This window comes from Pseudophryne corroboree, chromosome 4 (assembly GCF_028390025.1).
Source record: "Pseudophryne corroboree isolate aPseCor3 chromosome 4, aPseCor3.hap2, whole genome shotgun sequence".
NCBI classification, from domain to species: domain Eukaryota; kingdom Metazoa; phylum Chordata; class Amphibia; order Anura; family Myobatrachidae; genus Pseudophryne; species Pseudophryne corroboree.
This window is the reverse complement of record NC_086447.1, coordinates 696882908-696897567: the sequence shown is the minus strand read 5'-3', so window position 1 is coordinate 696897567 and position 14660 is coordinate 696882908. Positions and strand designations below refer to the sequence as shown.

At 42.7% G+C, this 14660-nt stretch overlaps 1 protein-coding gene across 3 annotated transcripts in view; it reads right to left on the bottom strand.

The window, feature by feature from the left end:
- The window catches only part of UTRN (utrophin), a 1167552-nt gene that overhangs the window by 1081106 nt on the left and 71786 nt on the right, over positions 1 to 14660 (bottom strand). For 2 of the 3 annotated variants that reach the window (XM_063917937.1, XM_063917939.1), the window contains exon 1: positions 10876 to 10978. The exons of the other annotated variant lie outside the window; for it this stretch is intronic. In XM_063917937.1, coding sequence (XP_063774007.1) covers positions 10876 to 10966 — 91 coding nt within the window. In that variant the 5' untranslated portion in view covers positions 10967 to 10978. Of the gene's footprint in view, positions 1 to 10875; positions 10979 to 14660 lie in introns of those variants that run through there. 3 annotated transcript variants of the gene reach the window in all.

Below are 14660 nucleotides of genomic sequence, written 5' to 3'. Positions count from 1 at the left end.
AGCCAGTGCACACCAGGTAGTCCTAAATCTTTTTTAGTTGTGCCCAGACTCCTGCGGAGCTGCTATTCCCCATGGTCCTTACGGAGTTCCCAGCATCCACTAGGATGTCAGAGAAATTAGATGAACTGATTTGTTGGAAAGTCTTAAGAGTAAGGTAGCTAGCAAACTTGAATACGGTTCTTCTCATGGTACAGAAACGTTTTATGGCCTTCATTCCGAGTTGATCGCACCAAGCAACTTTTTGCTGCTGGTGCGACCAACTAATCTCCGCCTATGGGGGAGTGTATTTTAGCATAGCAGGGCTGTGACCACTTGTGCAGCCCTGCTATGCTAAAAAAGTTTCACACAAAACAAGACTAGCCCTAGACCTACTTACCCTGTGCGACGGATCCAGCGATGCAGGTCCCGGCTTTGACGTCAGACATCCGCCCTCCGTTCGCCTGAACACGCCTGCGTTTTTCTTACCACTCCCCGAAAACGGCTGGAAACGGTAAGTATCCGCCCCGGAACGCCTCCCGCCTGTCCACCTTCTTGCGATCACCGCTGCGATTACATTTGTCGCTGGCGGCGTCATTGCCCGGCGATGATCATTGCCAGGCAACGACGCACGTGCGCAATGCGTCCGCCGTGCATGCGCATTTCTGACCCGTTCGCACTGCAGTGAAGAACCGCTGCGTGCGAACGGGTCGGAATGACCCCCAATGTGTATGTGTTAAGTTGCAGAATGCCTCTTTTAGATTTTACATCAAGTTAATGCCATTCCCTGATCATAGAAGAGAACTCCCCAAATTCAGGAGTCTCTGGGAGAGTAGGCAAGTATGCTTCAAACTTATACCCCTTTTCCACTAGCTCAAAAAACACGGGTAAATGCACGGGGGCGCGCATTTACCCGTGTTTTTTGCAAGTGGAAAAGGGTAAACCCGGATCAAGTGACCCGTGAATCCTACCCGGCTATTTACCTTGGTAGGACACGGGACTGATCCGGGTAGGGTTGTAGTGTAAACGGGAGCCGTGTCGATGCGACACGGCTCCCATTTACACTGTATGGAAGGGCGGCGCTGGGAGATCATGTGATCTCCCTGCGCCGCCCCTGCCGCGTCACTAGAAGCGTCACCAACCCGGCATATGCCGGGTTGTGACTGCTGATGGGAAAGGGGCCGAGCACGGGTCGCAGCAGGGCAGCTCCCGTGTCAGGCTCCCGGCTGCGACCCGTGCTCGTAAGTGGAAAAGGGGTATGACAGTCACAGTTGGAGTAATGGTTAGCAGTACAACCACCCAGTACTGAGGCCTTGGGTATGATTACCACCACGGGCCTAACGGTGTGTATATTCTCCCTGTGTTTTTGTGGGTTTACACCCGCAAACCAAAAATACACTGGTAGATTAATTGGCTCACGTCACAAATGAACTATAATGTACATGTGGTAGAGAAAAGAAATTGTAAAGCTCCACTGGGGCAGGGACTGATATGAATGGCTAAATATTCTCTGCATAGTGCTATGGAATACATGTGCACAATATAAATAACTGTTGATGAATAATAAATAGCCTGTATGAGGGTTAACAGTCTCTATTGGCCATTATTATTGGGCAGCATGGACGGTGTAATGGTCAGTATTACTGCCTCACAGCACTGAGGTCATGGGTTCATTTCCCACCATAGCCCTAATGGTGTGGAGTTTGTATATCTCCCTGTGCTTGCGTGGCTTTCATCCAGGTACTCCGGTGTACATGTGGTAGGGACTATAGTCTGTAAGCTCCACTGGGGCAGGGACAGATGTGAATGGGCAAATAATCTTTTTAATGTGCTGCGGAATATGTATGTGCTATAGAACTAACAGCTAATAAGTAAATAATAATTATAAGTAAAACGGAACATTTTATTTACTAAAAACAATGGGTTAATGGTTCCATCATTTAATACAACATATTTTGCAGATCATCTGTTTTCCCTATTATTAGTCAAATAATGGATACTCATAATGCCCTTAATGAAGTAAACACTATCTTATATAATAGCCACAAAAAAATTACAAAAAAAAATACAGTATAACTGGGAGTCACAATACTATATTACAATATCCTTAACACATAAAAAGTTAATTCTGTCATGCTAACAAAGAACGTCTGTATTCCTTTTGCTACACCTACAAGCATACAGTAAGTCAATTGCCTTACTGTTATAAAACAATTGTAAATGCCAAAATTGCATAATCTGCTTTCAGATCTTGGTATGTTCAAATGAACAATGAAGAAACTGAAAGAGCAATGTGTAAATAAGCTTTGGGCTCCAGGACTGAAAATGTCTGAATGTAAAGTACTACTAACATAAAGAAGTTGCTTAAGTAGCTCTAAATAACTGATTTATTGTTAACACAAAACATTGTAGTGTTTGCCGTTTTCCACAATGATGTCCGATTCTATATCTTTACTAAATGGATGTGCATTTTGTATCATTTAGTTAATAAACAACTATTCTCTTTTTAAATAATAATTTTAAATGTAGTTATGGGGCAGATTCAATAAGCTGCATTAAATGTACCCTCTGGGCTGAAACACACACGCCGGCTCCCGCCAACCGGCAAAATCCCGCCCGGATTTTTACCGCTGCCGTGCTGCAGAGACACATGCAGCGCAATGTGTCCTTTCACACTGCACGGCCCCGGCTCGGCTGCCGGGTTGCAGCCGGAAATATCCACTGGAAGGTCGGTCCGGCTGCCGGGCCGGGGCCGCGCCGTCTTCGAAGGCAGAGAACCGTGTGTGTGAAGGGGAGCTTTCACACACAACTTTTTTTTTCAAGCTGTGTCTGCTTCCGCGCATGCGCACAGCATTACACACGGCTCAAAGTCGTTGTGTGTGAAAAACTATGCTGGATGGCAAAAAGCCGGACAATGGGGGTAATTCCGAGTTGATCGCAGCAGGAACTTTGTTAGCAGTTGGGCAAAACCATGTGCACTGCAGGGGAGGCAGATATAACATGTGCAGAGAGAGTTAGATTTGGGTGTGGTGTGTTCAATCTGCAATCTAACTTGCAGTGTAAAAATATAGCAGCCAGTATTTACCCTGCACAGAAACAAAATAAAGCCCAGTACCCACGGGCCGATGCAGGAGAGATGTGTGCTGAGCAAACCGCTCAGCACACATCTCTCCCGCCGCTCAGCACAGCGCGATCTGTGCTGAGCGTGCGGGGGGAGACGGGGGGGGCGCTCATTTCACCCAGCGGGTGAAGTGAGCAACCCACAGATTGGCCTGCATGCAGGCCAATCTAGCAGCAGCGATAGCGATGTGCGGGGCCGCGCATCGCTATCGCCGAGGGGGCTACACACGGAGCGATCATGCCGATATTCTAAGCAATCTAGTCAGATTGCTTAGAATATCGCTCCGTGAGTACCCCCCTTTACCCACCCAAATCTAACTCTCTCTGCACATGTTATATCTGCCCCCCCCCTGCAGTGCACATGGTTTTGCCCAACTGCTAACAAAGTTCCTGCTGCGATCAACTCAGAATTACCCCCAAAGTTTGTCCGGCTTTTTGCTATCCGGGGAAAACCGGGTAGTGTGTTACAGTCCTCTGGGACTTAGGGGGTACTTCAGAATTGATCGCAGCAGCAAATTCTTAGCAGTTGGGCAAAACCATGTGCACTGCAGGTGTGGCAGATATAACATTTGCAGAGAGAGTTAGATTTGGGTGGTTTATTTTGTTTCTGTGCAGGGTAAATACTGGCTGCTTTATTTTTACACTGCAATTTAGATTTCAGTTTGAACACACCCCACCCAAATTTAACTCTCTCTGCACATGTTACAACTGAGCCCCCCCCCCCCCCCCCATGCAGTGCACATGGTTTTGCCCAAATGCTAACAAATTTGCTGCTACGATCGGCTCTGAATTACCCCCTTAATGTCCAGAGCTTTAAGTGTGAGAATCTATGGACTAACGCGTGTTATGGGTTTAGCACATCAGAAAATTTTAAACTAATTGAATAGCTATGAGCTGTTAAACCCAGAGCCTTACCCACGCAGTAGACACCACAGGTAATTTAATCTACCCATAAACTTCCAATGATCTCATGTAAACCCGAAATTTTGCATAGTAATGAAATGAAGAAGTGTTGTGTGGTGGACAGGTTTGAGAAAGAAAAATGTAAACTGCCTGGACTGAAGTTGAGCAATATACCTGGAATGTAGCTATGTGACCGGCAGTATCACAACACCGACGGACACATCCCGCCCCCTCTAAATCCCGCCAGTCAGCATACCTACTAACAGGGATTGTTTCCCACTCCACGACACCCACAGAATGGGAATAGAACTTGTGGCCTCGAGCCTGCAGAGTGGCGACTGCAGCGAGCCCGCAAGGGGCCTCGTTTCGCTAACCCCCCCCCCCCCTCCCGCCGGCATTCTACTCCCCGGGATCCCAAGCGCCGGTCACCCATACCCTACCTATATACCTAACATCTGATTGGACAGCATTCTCAGACAACCAATTCAAATCTGCATTCACACACAGCTCCCAGACTTGATGGGTCTGCTACTTAAGTAATGTTGATGGCAGGGTTGGCTGGTTTAAACCAATTGTTTTTTTTTTTTTTAAACAACACTCTGGTTTTTTGTAATATGCTGTGACTACAGGCACAACACTGTGACTTCTTAAAAAAAGCCTATTGTAAGGGAATCCCTGGTATTATTCCGCATTCTTGTTGCTTGTGGTCTTCATCTAAGTAAGCTGAACCAATGCAGTAAATCACACACACAACAAAGATATAGGGAGGTGAATCAGATAAGAGAGGTGCTAAATCTGCCTAGCATCAAGCTTCTCCCCCAACATTCCCATAGGACAGGAAAACACAGTTAACACTCACAGTCTTAAAGCGTAAACAACACCAACACACTAAACAGGCAATACACAGAAAAACACCTCATGGTTTAATCTTCATGTTTACTTCAATTTAAAACCTAATGTATTTCCCATTATTGAACAACTTCTGAGTGCTCAATCATCTTCAGCTAGTGTAGAAAGAATTTGTTCTTCTTTTGGTTTAGTTCATTCAAAGCTTCAAAACTAGGGTGGCCAATCCCGGGATCAGGATTGGAGGGATTCTGGGATTTAGGCCAAATATAGGCCGGGATTCAATTCCGGGATTGGAAACTCCAATCCCGGGGATTGAGGGATCACGCGGCCCTTTAATACTGGGCAGCGTTGAGCTTCCTCAGGACGCTCAACGCTGCCCGGCTCCTTCCTCCCAGCTCCAGGCTCCCCTGTGCAGCCGCAGTGTAACTTCTGAACGCTGCCCGGCTCCCTCCTCCCCCTGCGCAGCATGACCTTTGACTCTGAGGTCACACTGCGCAGTAACCCATTGGTCACCCGCTCCTCCCGACTCCCCTTGCAGACAACACAGCGAAGGTTGCCCTCAGCGTCATCTGGAGGAAGTGTCTCACCCACCCCAGCAGTTTGGTGAGTTGATTTGTCTTCGGGGCGGGTGGGGAAAGGCGGGGCGGGCGGACGCACAGGGAAGAAAGCCAATCCCAGGTATCCGGGGATTAACCATTTTTCAGTCCCGATACCCGGGATTGAAAAAATGGCCTGGAATTGGCCACCCTATTCGAAACAGACTGGGAACTGAAAAGGCATCTAAACTAGTGTTTTTATTTAACATATTTAATGCCAGCGACATATCCAGTGCTAATGCTTAACTCCTTCTTTTTGTGTGTTTGTGCATTTATCTGAAAAGTACTTTTGCATGTTTTAATTATATTTAGCCTAAAATTGGTTTTGTTGAAAGATTTCAAATAAATTATATCAAAGCCTAATAACTTTGGATTGTTAATGTTAGAAAGCATTAAAACATGGTTGATCAAGGTTTCTAATACATAGCAGCGTTTCACCCTATTATATACACAAACAGGACTAAAAAAAATTTCATTAAAAAGTTAATGCAAAAAAAAAATTGGTTTATATAAAAAAACAAACGGTTTAAACCTAAAAATGCATTGTGTTTTTTTTTTAAACGTTTTTTTTTTCCAACCCTGTTTGATGGGCAGAACAAAAATGGATAACAAGTTTTACACATATCGATTTTGTTGCTTCTTGTCTGCCAATCACATATTTGAACAATCAAATTGGAGTCAAGTATATTCACCAACAGGTTAACCACATTGGTATACTGGGTACAGTTTTGGGCAACACACTATAAGAAGGATATAAGAGTACCCAGTAGGGCTGCTTCATTAAGAAAGAGAATAGAATGATCAAGTAAGAAGTTGGAAAAACCATGTACGCTAAATTTCGAAGAAAATTGCCTGGTAAAGATGTATAAATATACATGATAAAATTGCCTAGTAAAGATGTATAAATATACATGAGGTCAATATATCTGTCTAACAGGTACCGTACAGTAGTCAAGAGATCATAAGCTATAAATGGAAGAGAAACAGTTTCACAATCAACACAGGGAAGTGTTCTTTACTGTAAGGGTGGTTAATCTGTGGAATTTCTCACTACATGAAATAGTGATGGCAAACATATAAATGCCAATGGATGTTTTTCTAATAAAATATGTTATCTGTTACTATGTTTAAATAAAACACTGTGGGGTGATCGGCCCAGAGAACTAATCTGATTGTCATTTATGAGGTCAGGAAGGTTTTCATACCATTGTGAGACCTTCCTCAACACAATTATGATTTAATTTAATCATGGTTGAACATGATTAACCCGTTTCTTTTTTTAACCTCACTAACTATGAAGTAATCTCTCTCATCTGTTAATCCATGAAATAACTAAAAAAATTACTCAACACACCATACACTATACAAATGAGACATAGAAGGCTATTCAAATACAAACAGTGAACATTTGCACAGCAGATGCTGTGCAACATCAACTCTGGGAAGGACGACCATACTGCCCTGTCTGTGTCTTCAGTTACAAATTAACAGAGACATAAACACAGCAGTAATTATGTGGAATCCAATGACATTTGTTATACAGCGTGTCATTATCAGGATTCATGGGCGACATCTGCAGAACTGTCACACAAAGCTGTAAAATGACAAAATAAAAACTGCAGAGCAGGTGTTACATAAATGTCTGTCATACTGTGTTTCATTACAGAGTAAGTTACACTTTCACATGCTGGAATTTAGATACAGTGGAATCACTTAAACACCAGTGTCCAGTGCAGACTAATACCCCTTTCAGACCGCATTTGGCGGGTCGCACCCGGGAACCGTACACAGGTGCTTCCTGGGTGCAACCCACCTAAGCCCTTTTCACACTGCTGTCCCCAGCCCAGAATATTGCCGGGTTGGTGACGTCAGCAGTGACGCGTGCGGAGGGCGCTTGGAGATCAGATGATCTCCAAACACCGCCCGTTCATACAATGTGACCGGGAAACGGGTCGCATCGACCCGGCAACCCGTACACAGCACAGCAACCTGGGTTGAAGCCGTATTCCCCTGGCACCTTTCAGACCGCACAGCAACCCAGGTTACTGTGCACTCATGTGCAATAACCCGGGTTACAAGCTGGCGGTCTGAAAGGGGTTCAAGGGGAATATTTACTAAAGCTTCTAAAACAGATAAGTAGTGGTGACAAAAAGAAGAATTTGGAGAGGAGTGTACAGCGCTGAGAACCTCTAAGATCCAGATAATGCCTTAATATATTTGGCACAATAAGAAAACCTTATCCTTACACATGTAAAAAATAAAGGATATAATAAGAATTTACTTACCGATAATTCTATTTCTCGTAGTCCGTAGTGGATGCTGGGGACTCCGTAAGGACCATGGGGAATAGCGGCTCCGCAGGAGTGCCCAGTCTCCTGCGGAGCCGCTATTCCCCATGGTCCTTACGGAGTCCCCAGCATCCACTTAGGACGTTAGAGAAATAGTGATAAAAATTCTGATGAATATCTCAATGGATAATTAATGAGAAACATATGATCACACTATAGAGAGTGTAAAGTTAAACATTTATATAAATGGATAATTTTATGCAGACTTTGTATCCAGCTAGTTGTCAGTAATGAGACCAATTAAGCAGAATCTCCGTCCTTGCTGCGCTCACTATTAGACTGACACTCACTTTAAAAAAACCGATACCGTTCACTAAAAGGTATCTTTGTATTTCTTGATCTCGTCTGGCACCTTCAGGATATCAGGTTTCAAGACTCCAACAGACCAATGCCAAATCAATAAAGATAAAAGAGTATCCCAGCAGGGAATTTATTCACATAGACTTCACAAATTTTTCTTTAAAAAGGACACAGGACGCATACCCGCTCCCGAATAGAAGCTGTGCTTCACTACTGAGATGCCCGGAATATCTCAGTCCGCTGTAACGGCAAACAGCCTCAGGCGTGCGGGTGGGTCACGGCTCTCTCCTGGGTCAGCTCCTACGTCACTACAGCATCGACGCGTTTCGGGGGTCTTGAAAAAGGGGGCGGACCCCCGAAACGCGTTGCTGCTGTAGTGACGTAGGAGCTGACCCAGGAGAGAGCCGTGACCCACCCGCACGCCTGAGGCTGTTTGCCGTTACAGCGGACTGAGATATTCCGGGCATCTCAGTAGTGAAGCACAGCCTCTATGCGGGAGCGGGTATGCGTCCTGTGTCCTTTTTAAAGAAAAATTTGTGAAGTCTATGTGAATAAATTCCCTGCTGGGATACTCTTTTATCTTTATTGATTTGGCATTGGTCTGTTGGAGTCTTGAAACCTGATATCCTGAAGGTGACAGACGAGATCAAGAAATACAAAGATACCTTTTAGTGAACGGTATCGGTTTTTTTAAAGTGAGTGTCAGTCTAATAGTGAGCGCAGCAAGGACGGAGATTCTGCTTAATTGATCTCATTACTGACAACTAGCTGGATACAAAGTCTGCATAAAATTATCCATTTATATAAATGTTTAACTTTACACTCTATAGTGATCATATGTTTCTCATTAATTATCCATTGAGATATTCATCAGAATTTTTATCACTATATATCCTTTATTTTTTACATGTGTAAGGATAAGGTTTTCTTATTGTGCCAAATATATTAAGGCATTATCTGGATCTTAGAGGTTCTCAGCGCTGTACACTCCTCTCCAAATTCTTCTTTTTGTCAGTACTTATCACAGGTGTTGGTGTATACCTGGGAGTGGAGTTGAGCAGCTGATTACCAGCGCTGTGAGGGGAAATAATTCCTTTTCTAGATAAGTGGTGGTGTTGCCCATAGCAACCAGATTCTAGCTATCATTTCTTTATTGCATTCAAGAAAATGACAGACAGAATCTGATTGGTTACTATGATCAGTTTTAGAAGATTTGAACTTCTTTATCAAAGAGTAAAAGCTGGCAAATACAGGAGGTTTTGCGGGAGAAAGGACCTTATGAGTATTAACTTTGCAGATCTATGGGTCATCACCACCACAAAAACACTGCCCTCAACAGTAGTATCCTTCAATATGTTTTGCACATACCACAGTGGAACTTGTACTGCAACACTTACGAAGAATCACCTACTATGTTTAACATATATCATCTTACACATAAGATGCAGAAATCTGGTGGGCTAAACCAGTATTTATCCTATCAATGTACTAGACCAGGCCTGGCCAACCTGTGGCTCTCCAGCTGCTGTGAAATTACATATCCCAGCATGCTATGCAACAGTTTTAGCATTTCCTAATAGCAAAAGTGTAGAAGGGCATGCTGGGACTTGTAGTTTCACAACAGCTGGAGAGCCACAGGTTGGCCAGGCCTGCACTAGACCATGGGTCTGCAAACTCGGTCCTCATTACCCAACACAGTGCATGTTTTGCAGGTCTCCTCACAGAATCGCAAGTGAAATATTTAACTCCATCTGTGGACTTTTTTTAAATGTGTCAGTGAGTAATTAATACACCTGTGCACCTGCTGGGTTACCTGCAAAACATGCACTGTGTGGAGTAATGAGGACCGAGTTTGCAGACCTATGCACTAGACCATAGGTTCTCAAACTCGGTCCTCAGGACCCCACACAGTGCATGTTTTGCAGATCTCCTCACAGAATCGCAAGTGAAATAATTAGCTGCACCTGCGGACCTTTTACAATGTGTCAGGGAGTAATAAATACACCTGTGCACCTGCTGGGTTACCTACAAAACATGCACTGTGTGGGGTCCTGAGGACCAAGTTTGAGAACCTGTGCACTAGACCATGGGTCTTCAACCTGCATCCCTCCAGCAGCTGTGTAAATACACATCCCAGCATGCCCTGTCTCAGTTTTAGCATGCACTAGTAACACCATAGAGGCTATTGATACCTTTGGGGCTGATGCTCAAAACACAATTTGCATTCACTTAAAAAGACACAGTTGTGTATATATATCACATACACTTACTGCCATATAATTGGTTTGTAAAATACACATTCGCTGTAAGGCACCACTACAATTTCAATAACTAATTATCTATCACATCAGACTACTCCCTGTCTCATGCATGAATTAAATCTCTGCTTAAACATGCAGGCATAATATATGCCTGACGAGCGAGGAAACCACCAATAAGATCACGCTGCTGACCATCATCCTCATCCCTTATTTGCACCTTCCATTGAAACCTGCAAACAATACGGCTTTCTCAGGTGTATGCGTGTCCTGGTCTGCATGTGTGATTAGTAACTATAAATTAGCACAGAGGTAACAGACAAAACACCTTCCGGCAAACTCTCACCATAAACCCTGCACTGTGGAGCAGAGAGCATTACATGCTCATTTCATATTCCATTACCTACCTGCTTCTGCTACAAAAGTGCAGCTGTAACGCAGAAACCCTGTGAATTTACCTAAAAGTTTCCACAGATAAGCAGCGATAAAACCACAGGGATACAGAGAATAACCTGAGAATATTACCTGTAGCGCAGGCTCTGAATTTAAGATTTGTCTGGCGAGAAAATGAGGAATATTTCCATCTTGTTTCCCTGCAGTGTCCCTCCACACTCATGTTGTACCTTCATCTGTATTACCAGCATTAGAGGAAACGGATACAAACTCAGTGCTGCAAGCAATGTATTGTGGGTGGGTTCTGTCCTCCCAGCGTTTCCTATATTACATACTAACTGCTCAAACTCTGAGAAACAAAACATTTCCCTCGAGAGTCAAAAAAAAAAAAAAAGTCAAAACAAACTAAACATTCTCCTGTGTGGGAACCAAGTCAGTCCCTTTGCTTTTTTATCTAGGGACCTGAATTTAATCAAGAAAACAAGCGTCACAAAAAAAAAAAGTGAGGGTTTGCCAATGAAAACGTTACGCAGTTTCCTAGCGTCTCTAACCTGTTATTCTTTTTGAAGTTGAAAACAATCTAGGACGTAACAGCAGCTGTTAAACTACTCATTATAAATAGCCCAAGCAGTTACTAGAATTTTACGTTTCATAATAATAAAATTATCATTTCAATTAACAACAGCAATTTCAGAAGAGAAATATTGTGTTACATTTATTGTTATACTATTGCTCATCTTTAGTATCATAAAAGATAAAGAAAAGTTAAACAAAAATATAGCTACAATAAAAATGTTTTAAGATTTCTTAAGAGATTGAGGGGCCTGTGTATTAATAATCGCAGTAGTTGCACAATTACTATCATTCTGTATCGCAATGGGCTTTTTAATTTTTAACAAAAATATCCCCTGTATGTACTAAATATAGCTCGCAGGGACAGCAGTTGGGAGAACCGCTGTCCCTAGGAGTTACATCCCAGCCACATTGGAGGAGTCTTTCACCCTTTCGAAAGATACCTTGAGAGAATCTGATACTAAACATGAGCGCAGTGTCAGTTTCTGGATATGGATGGAGGCTGCAGGAGAGGGATTGGAAAATCCCCCTCCTCCGAGAATACCTCCATAAGCAGAGAGCGGTTTATACCATCTGAGGATGGTGTAAACCAACAGGGACAAAGGACCTGATTGCAAGATGGATGCAGATCAGGCTGCGTATCCATGTTACATCTGCCCCACCTGCAGTGCAACATGGTTTTGCCCAATTGCTAACCTTTTTTGTTTGCTAACAACTCTGAATAAGCCCCTGAGTGCACCCCAGCAGAAACTGATTTGCCCGTTTTCTTATAAGCTTACTGTATATATATATTTGAATCAGTTGATAGCACCAGCGGATTCAGTATGGGATCCCAACGGTCAGGATTCCGTGGGTCGTAAGACCTACGCCGGAATCCCGAAAGGTGGGATCCTGACGGCGAGGGAAGCGTGTCTGCTTGCCACACTAATTTATTCCCCCTCAGGGGATGGTGTGAACCACCCCCCGAGTGGGGAGTCCGGGCCCCAGTCGAGATTCAGACCGCTGGGATTCCCTTGACTATTGGGATTCCGGTGTTGGTATCCTGACAGCTGGGATCCCGACAGCCGGGAAACTAACTGCTTCCCGCACCTGCAAACCACATCTAGTTGGAAACTTCATTCTATTTGTGACTTTTATTTGTAGATTCCCTTGGATTATTAACCTTTGCGGATAGATTACTCTTGGTGTGGGATCTCCTTCTAATTGTTATTATGTAGTATGCAAGATACAATCACACTTTTTGCCTGGACTGAATTTAATGAAGTTATAAACCGAAATGTATAGGGTGTCAGAGTAGTGCTAAAGGCAAAGCTATGAAACCCCTAGAGGGCCCTCAGGTGAATAGCCCTGATGTAGTTCTGGTATTAGCTATTTTAGGTTTAATATACATAATTAAGCATGATCATTAGTGAATAAAAAAATCATAAATTAAAATAGACAGTTCCCAATAGTTCCCAATAAAATAGCAGTTCCCAATGTCAAAGTGCAGCAACAAAAGCAAATAAGGTGTTGGCATGCATAAAATGGGGAACTGAGACAAGGGATGAAAGTGTAATCCTGCCACTGTATAAATCATTGGTATGGCCACATCTTGAATATTGTGTACAGTTCTGGGCACCACAATATAAAACAGATATCTTGGAACTTGAAAGGGTTCAGAGGCGAGCCAGCAAACTGATCAAGGGTTTTAGAGGCACTGGATTATGAGGAAAGACTTACAAGGTTAGATATGTTTACACTCGAAAAGAGGCGGCTGAGAGGTGACATTATAATTATTTACAAATACATGAAGGGGCAATACAAGGATCTATCAAGCGATTGTTTATCGAAAAATCGCTACACAGGACACATGGATACCCTCTGAGGTTAGAAGAGAGAAAATGTCATACACAAAGAAGGAAAGGGTTCTTCACAGTAAAGGCAGTAAAAATTTGGAATTCTCTGCAAGAGAAGGTAGTAATGATGGACTCTGTTAATATGTTTAAAAATTGATTAGATAAATTCTTAGCTGAAAGAAACATCCAAGGATATAGCATTTAAAGGAAGAAAAATTTAGAAAAAACATTAATTATAATTATTTAGACTTAAAAACATAACTTCATCTGGGTTACTATAGTTAAACTGCAGTTACATACAGATTAGTGTAAGAATTGTAATACAGGTTGAACTCGATGGACATTTTGTCTTTTTTCAACCTCATTAACTATGTTACTGTGTTACTATAACAAAGAATCATCATCATAAGTGTTAATCTTTAATGTAAGTTCTTAAAAACTTTTTCAATTTGTACATTACATCTATTGGTATGTTAAATTTATCAACACATGTTTTCTATCTACTCTAACATCTGATTTGTGGTGCCGTGCCTATAGTTGCCCTGTCATTACTGAACACTCATCACAAATGGAACCCACAAGCTGGTTTATAAACCGCAGTGCATCAAATGATCCATCATGATTGTTCCAAAAAACGTAGAATACTTTTCTAAGTCTATAATTAGAAGCTGTCAGCTGCAGAACTGCAAGCAAAGCTTCAGGCTAACTATATGGGAAAACTAAAGGGTGGTTGCATTTCAGTCCTAAAATAATATGTAGTTTACAAACAGCAAGACACTGCCAAGATCCAGAACTAGAATACTAAACTCATTACTGGCAAAAAAATATTTCTTGGATCCTTTCTGTTCTTTTTGCAGCGACTCCCCACCCTCCGCATTCATCCAGTGCTTTATAAACCACAAATGTAAACTCAATTTGTCTCAGGAAGGTGCAGCTCCATTCTTATCACTGGTTCTGATAATCTTTTTCCTTTGGTCACTATCTGTCGACTGTGTTCACCCTCCATTTGGTTCACTGTGCTGTTGACAGTAGTAATCACATTTTGTACATACCACTGGCTCTTTTATTGCCCAACAGCCTCTGGCTGACTGCCTAGGCCCCTTATTATTCCACGTGTAGCCAAAGAGAAATGTGGATCAACAGAGCGGTTAAAGCTGCAACTGAGGGCAAAACAGATTTGCAATCCTCTCTCGCTTAGAAGTGCAAGGCAAGCAAATTAAAGAGACAGTAACATATAAACAAACTTATTATGGAAGGAAAGTCAAAACATTCTCATCGGTATAAACACACAATAAAAATCCCGGAAATAATTTTAAGCACTGAAAGCTGATAAGTACATTTTTCAACCATTGGTAGCATATCAGTTTGAGTTCATTACAGCCTCACCAGTGTTATCCTGTAGGATAGACTTGGGAAATAAAAACTCAGCAATCTGATGAAAGATAGGTGATAAAAGACAGGTGTGTTTTTTACTTTCAATTTCTCAGTACAGAAGACATACTGTGATCA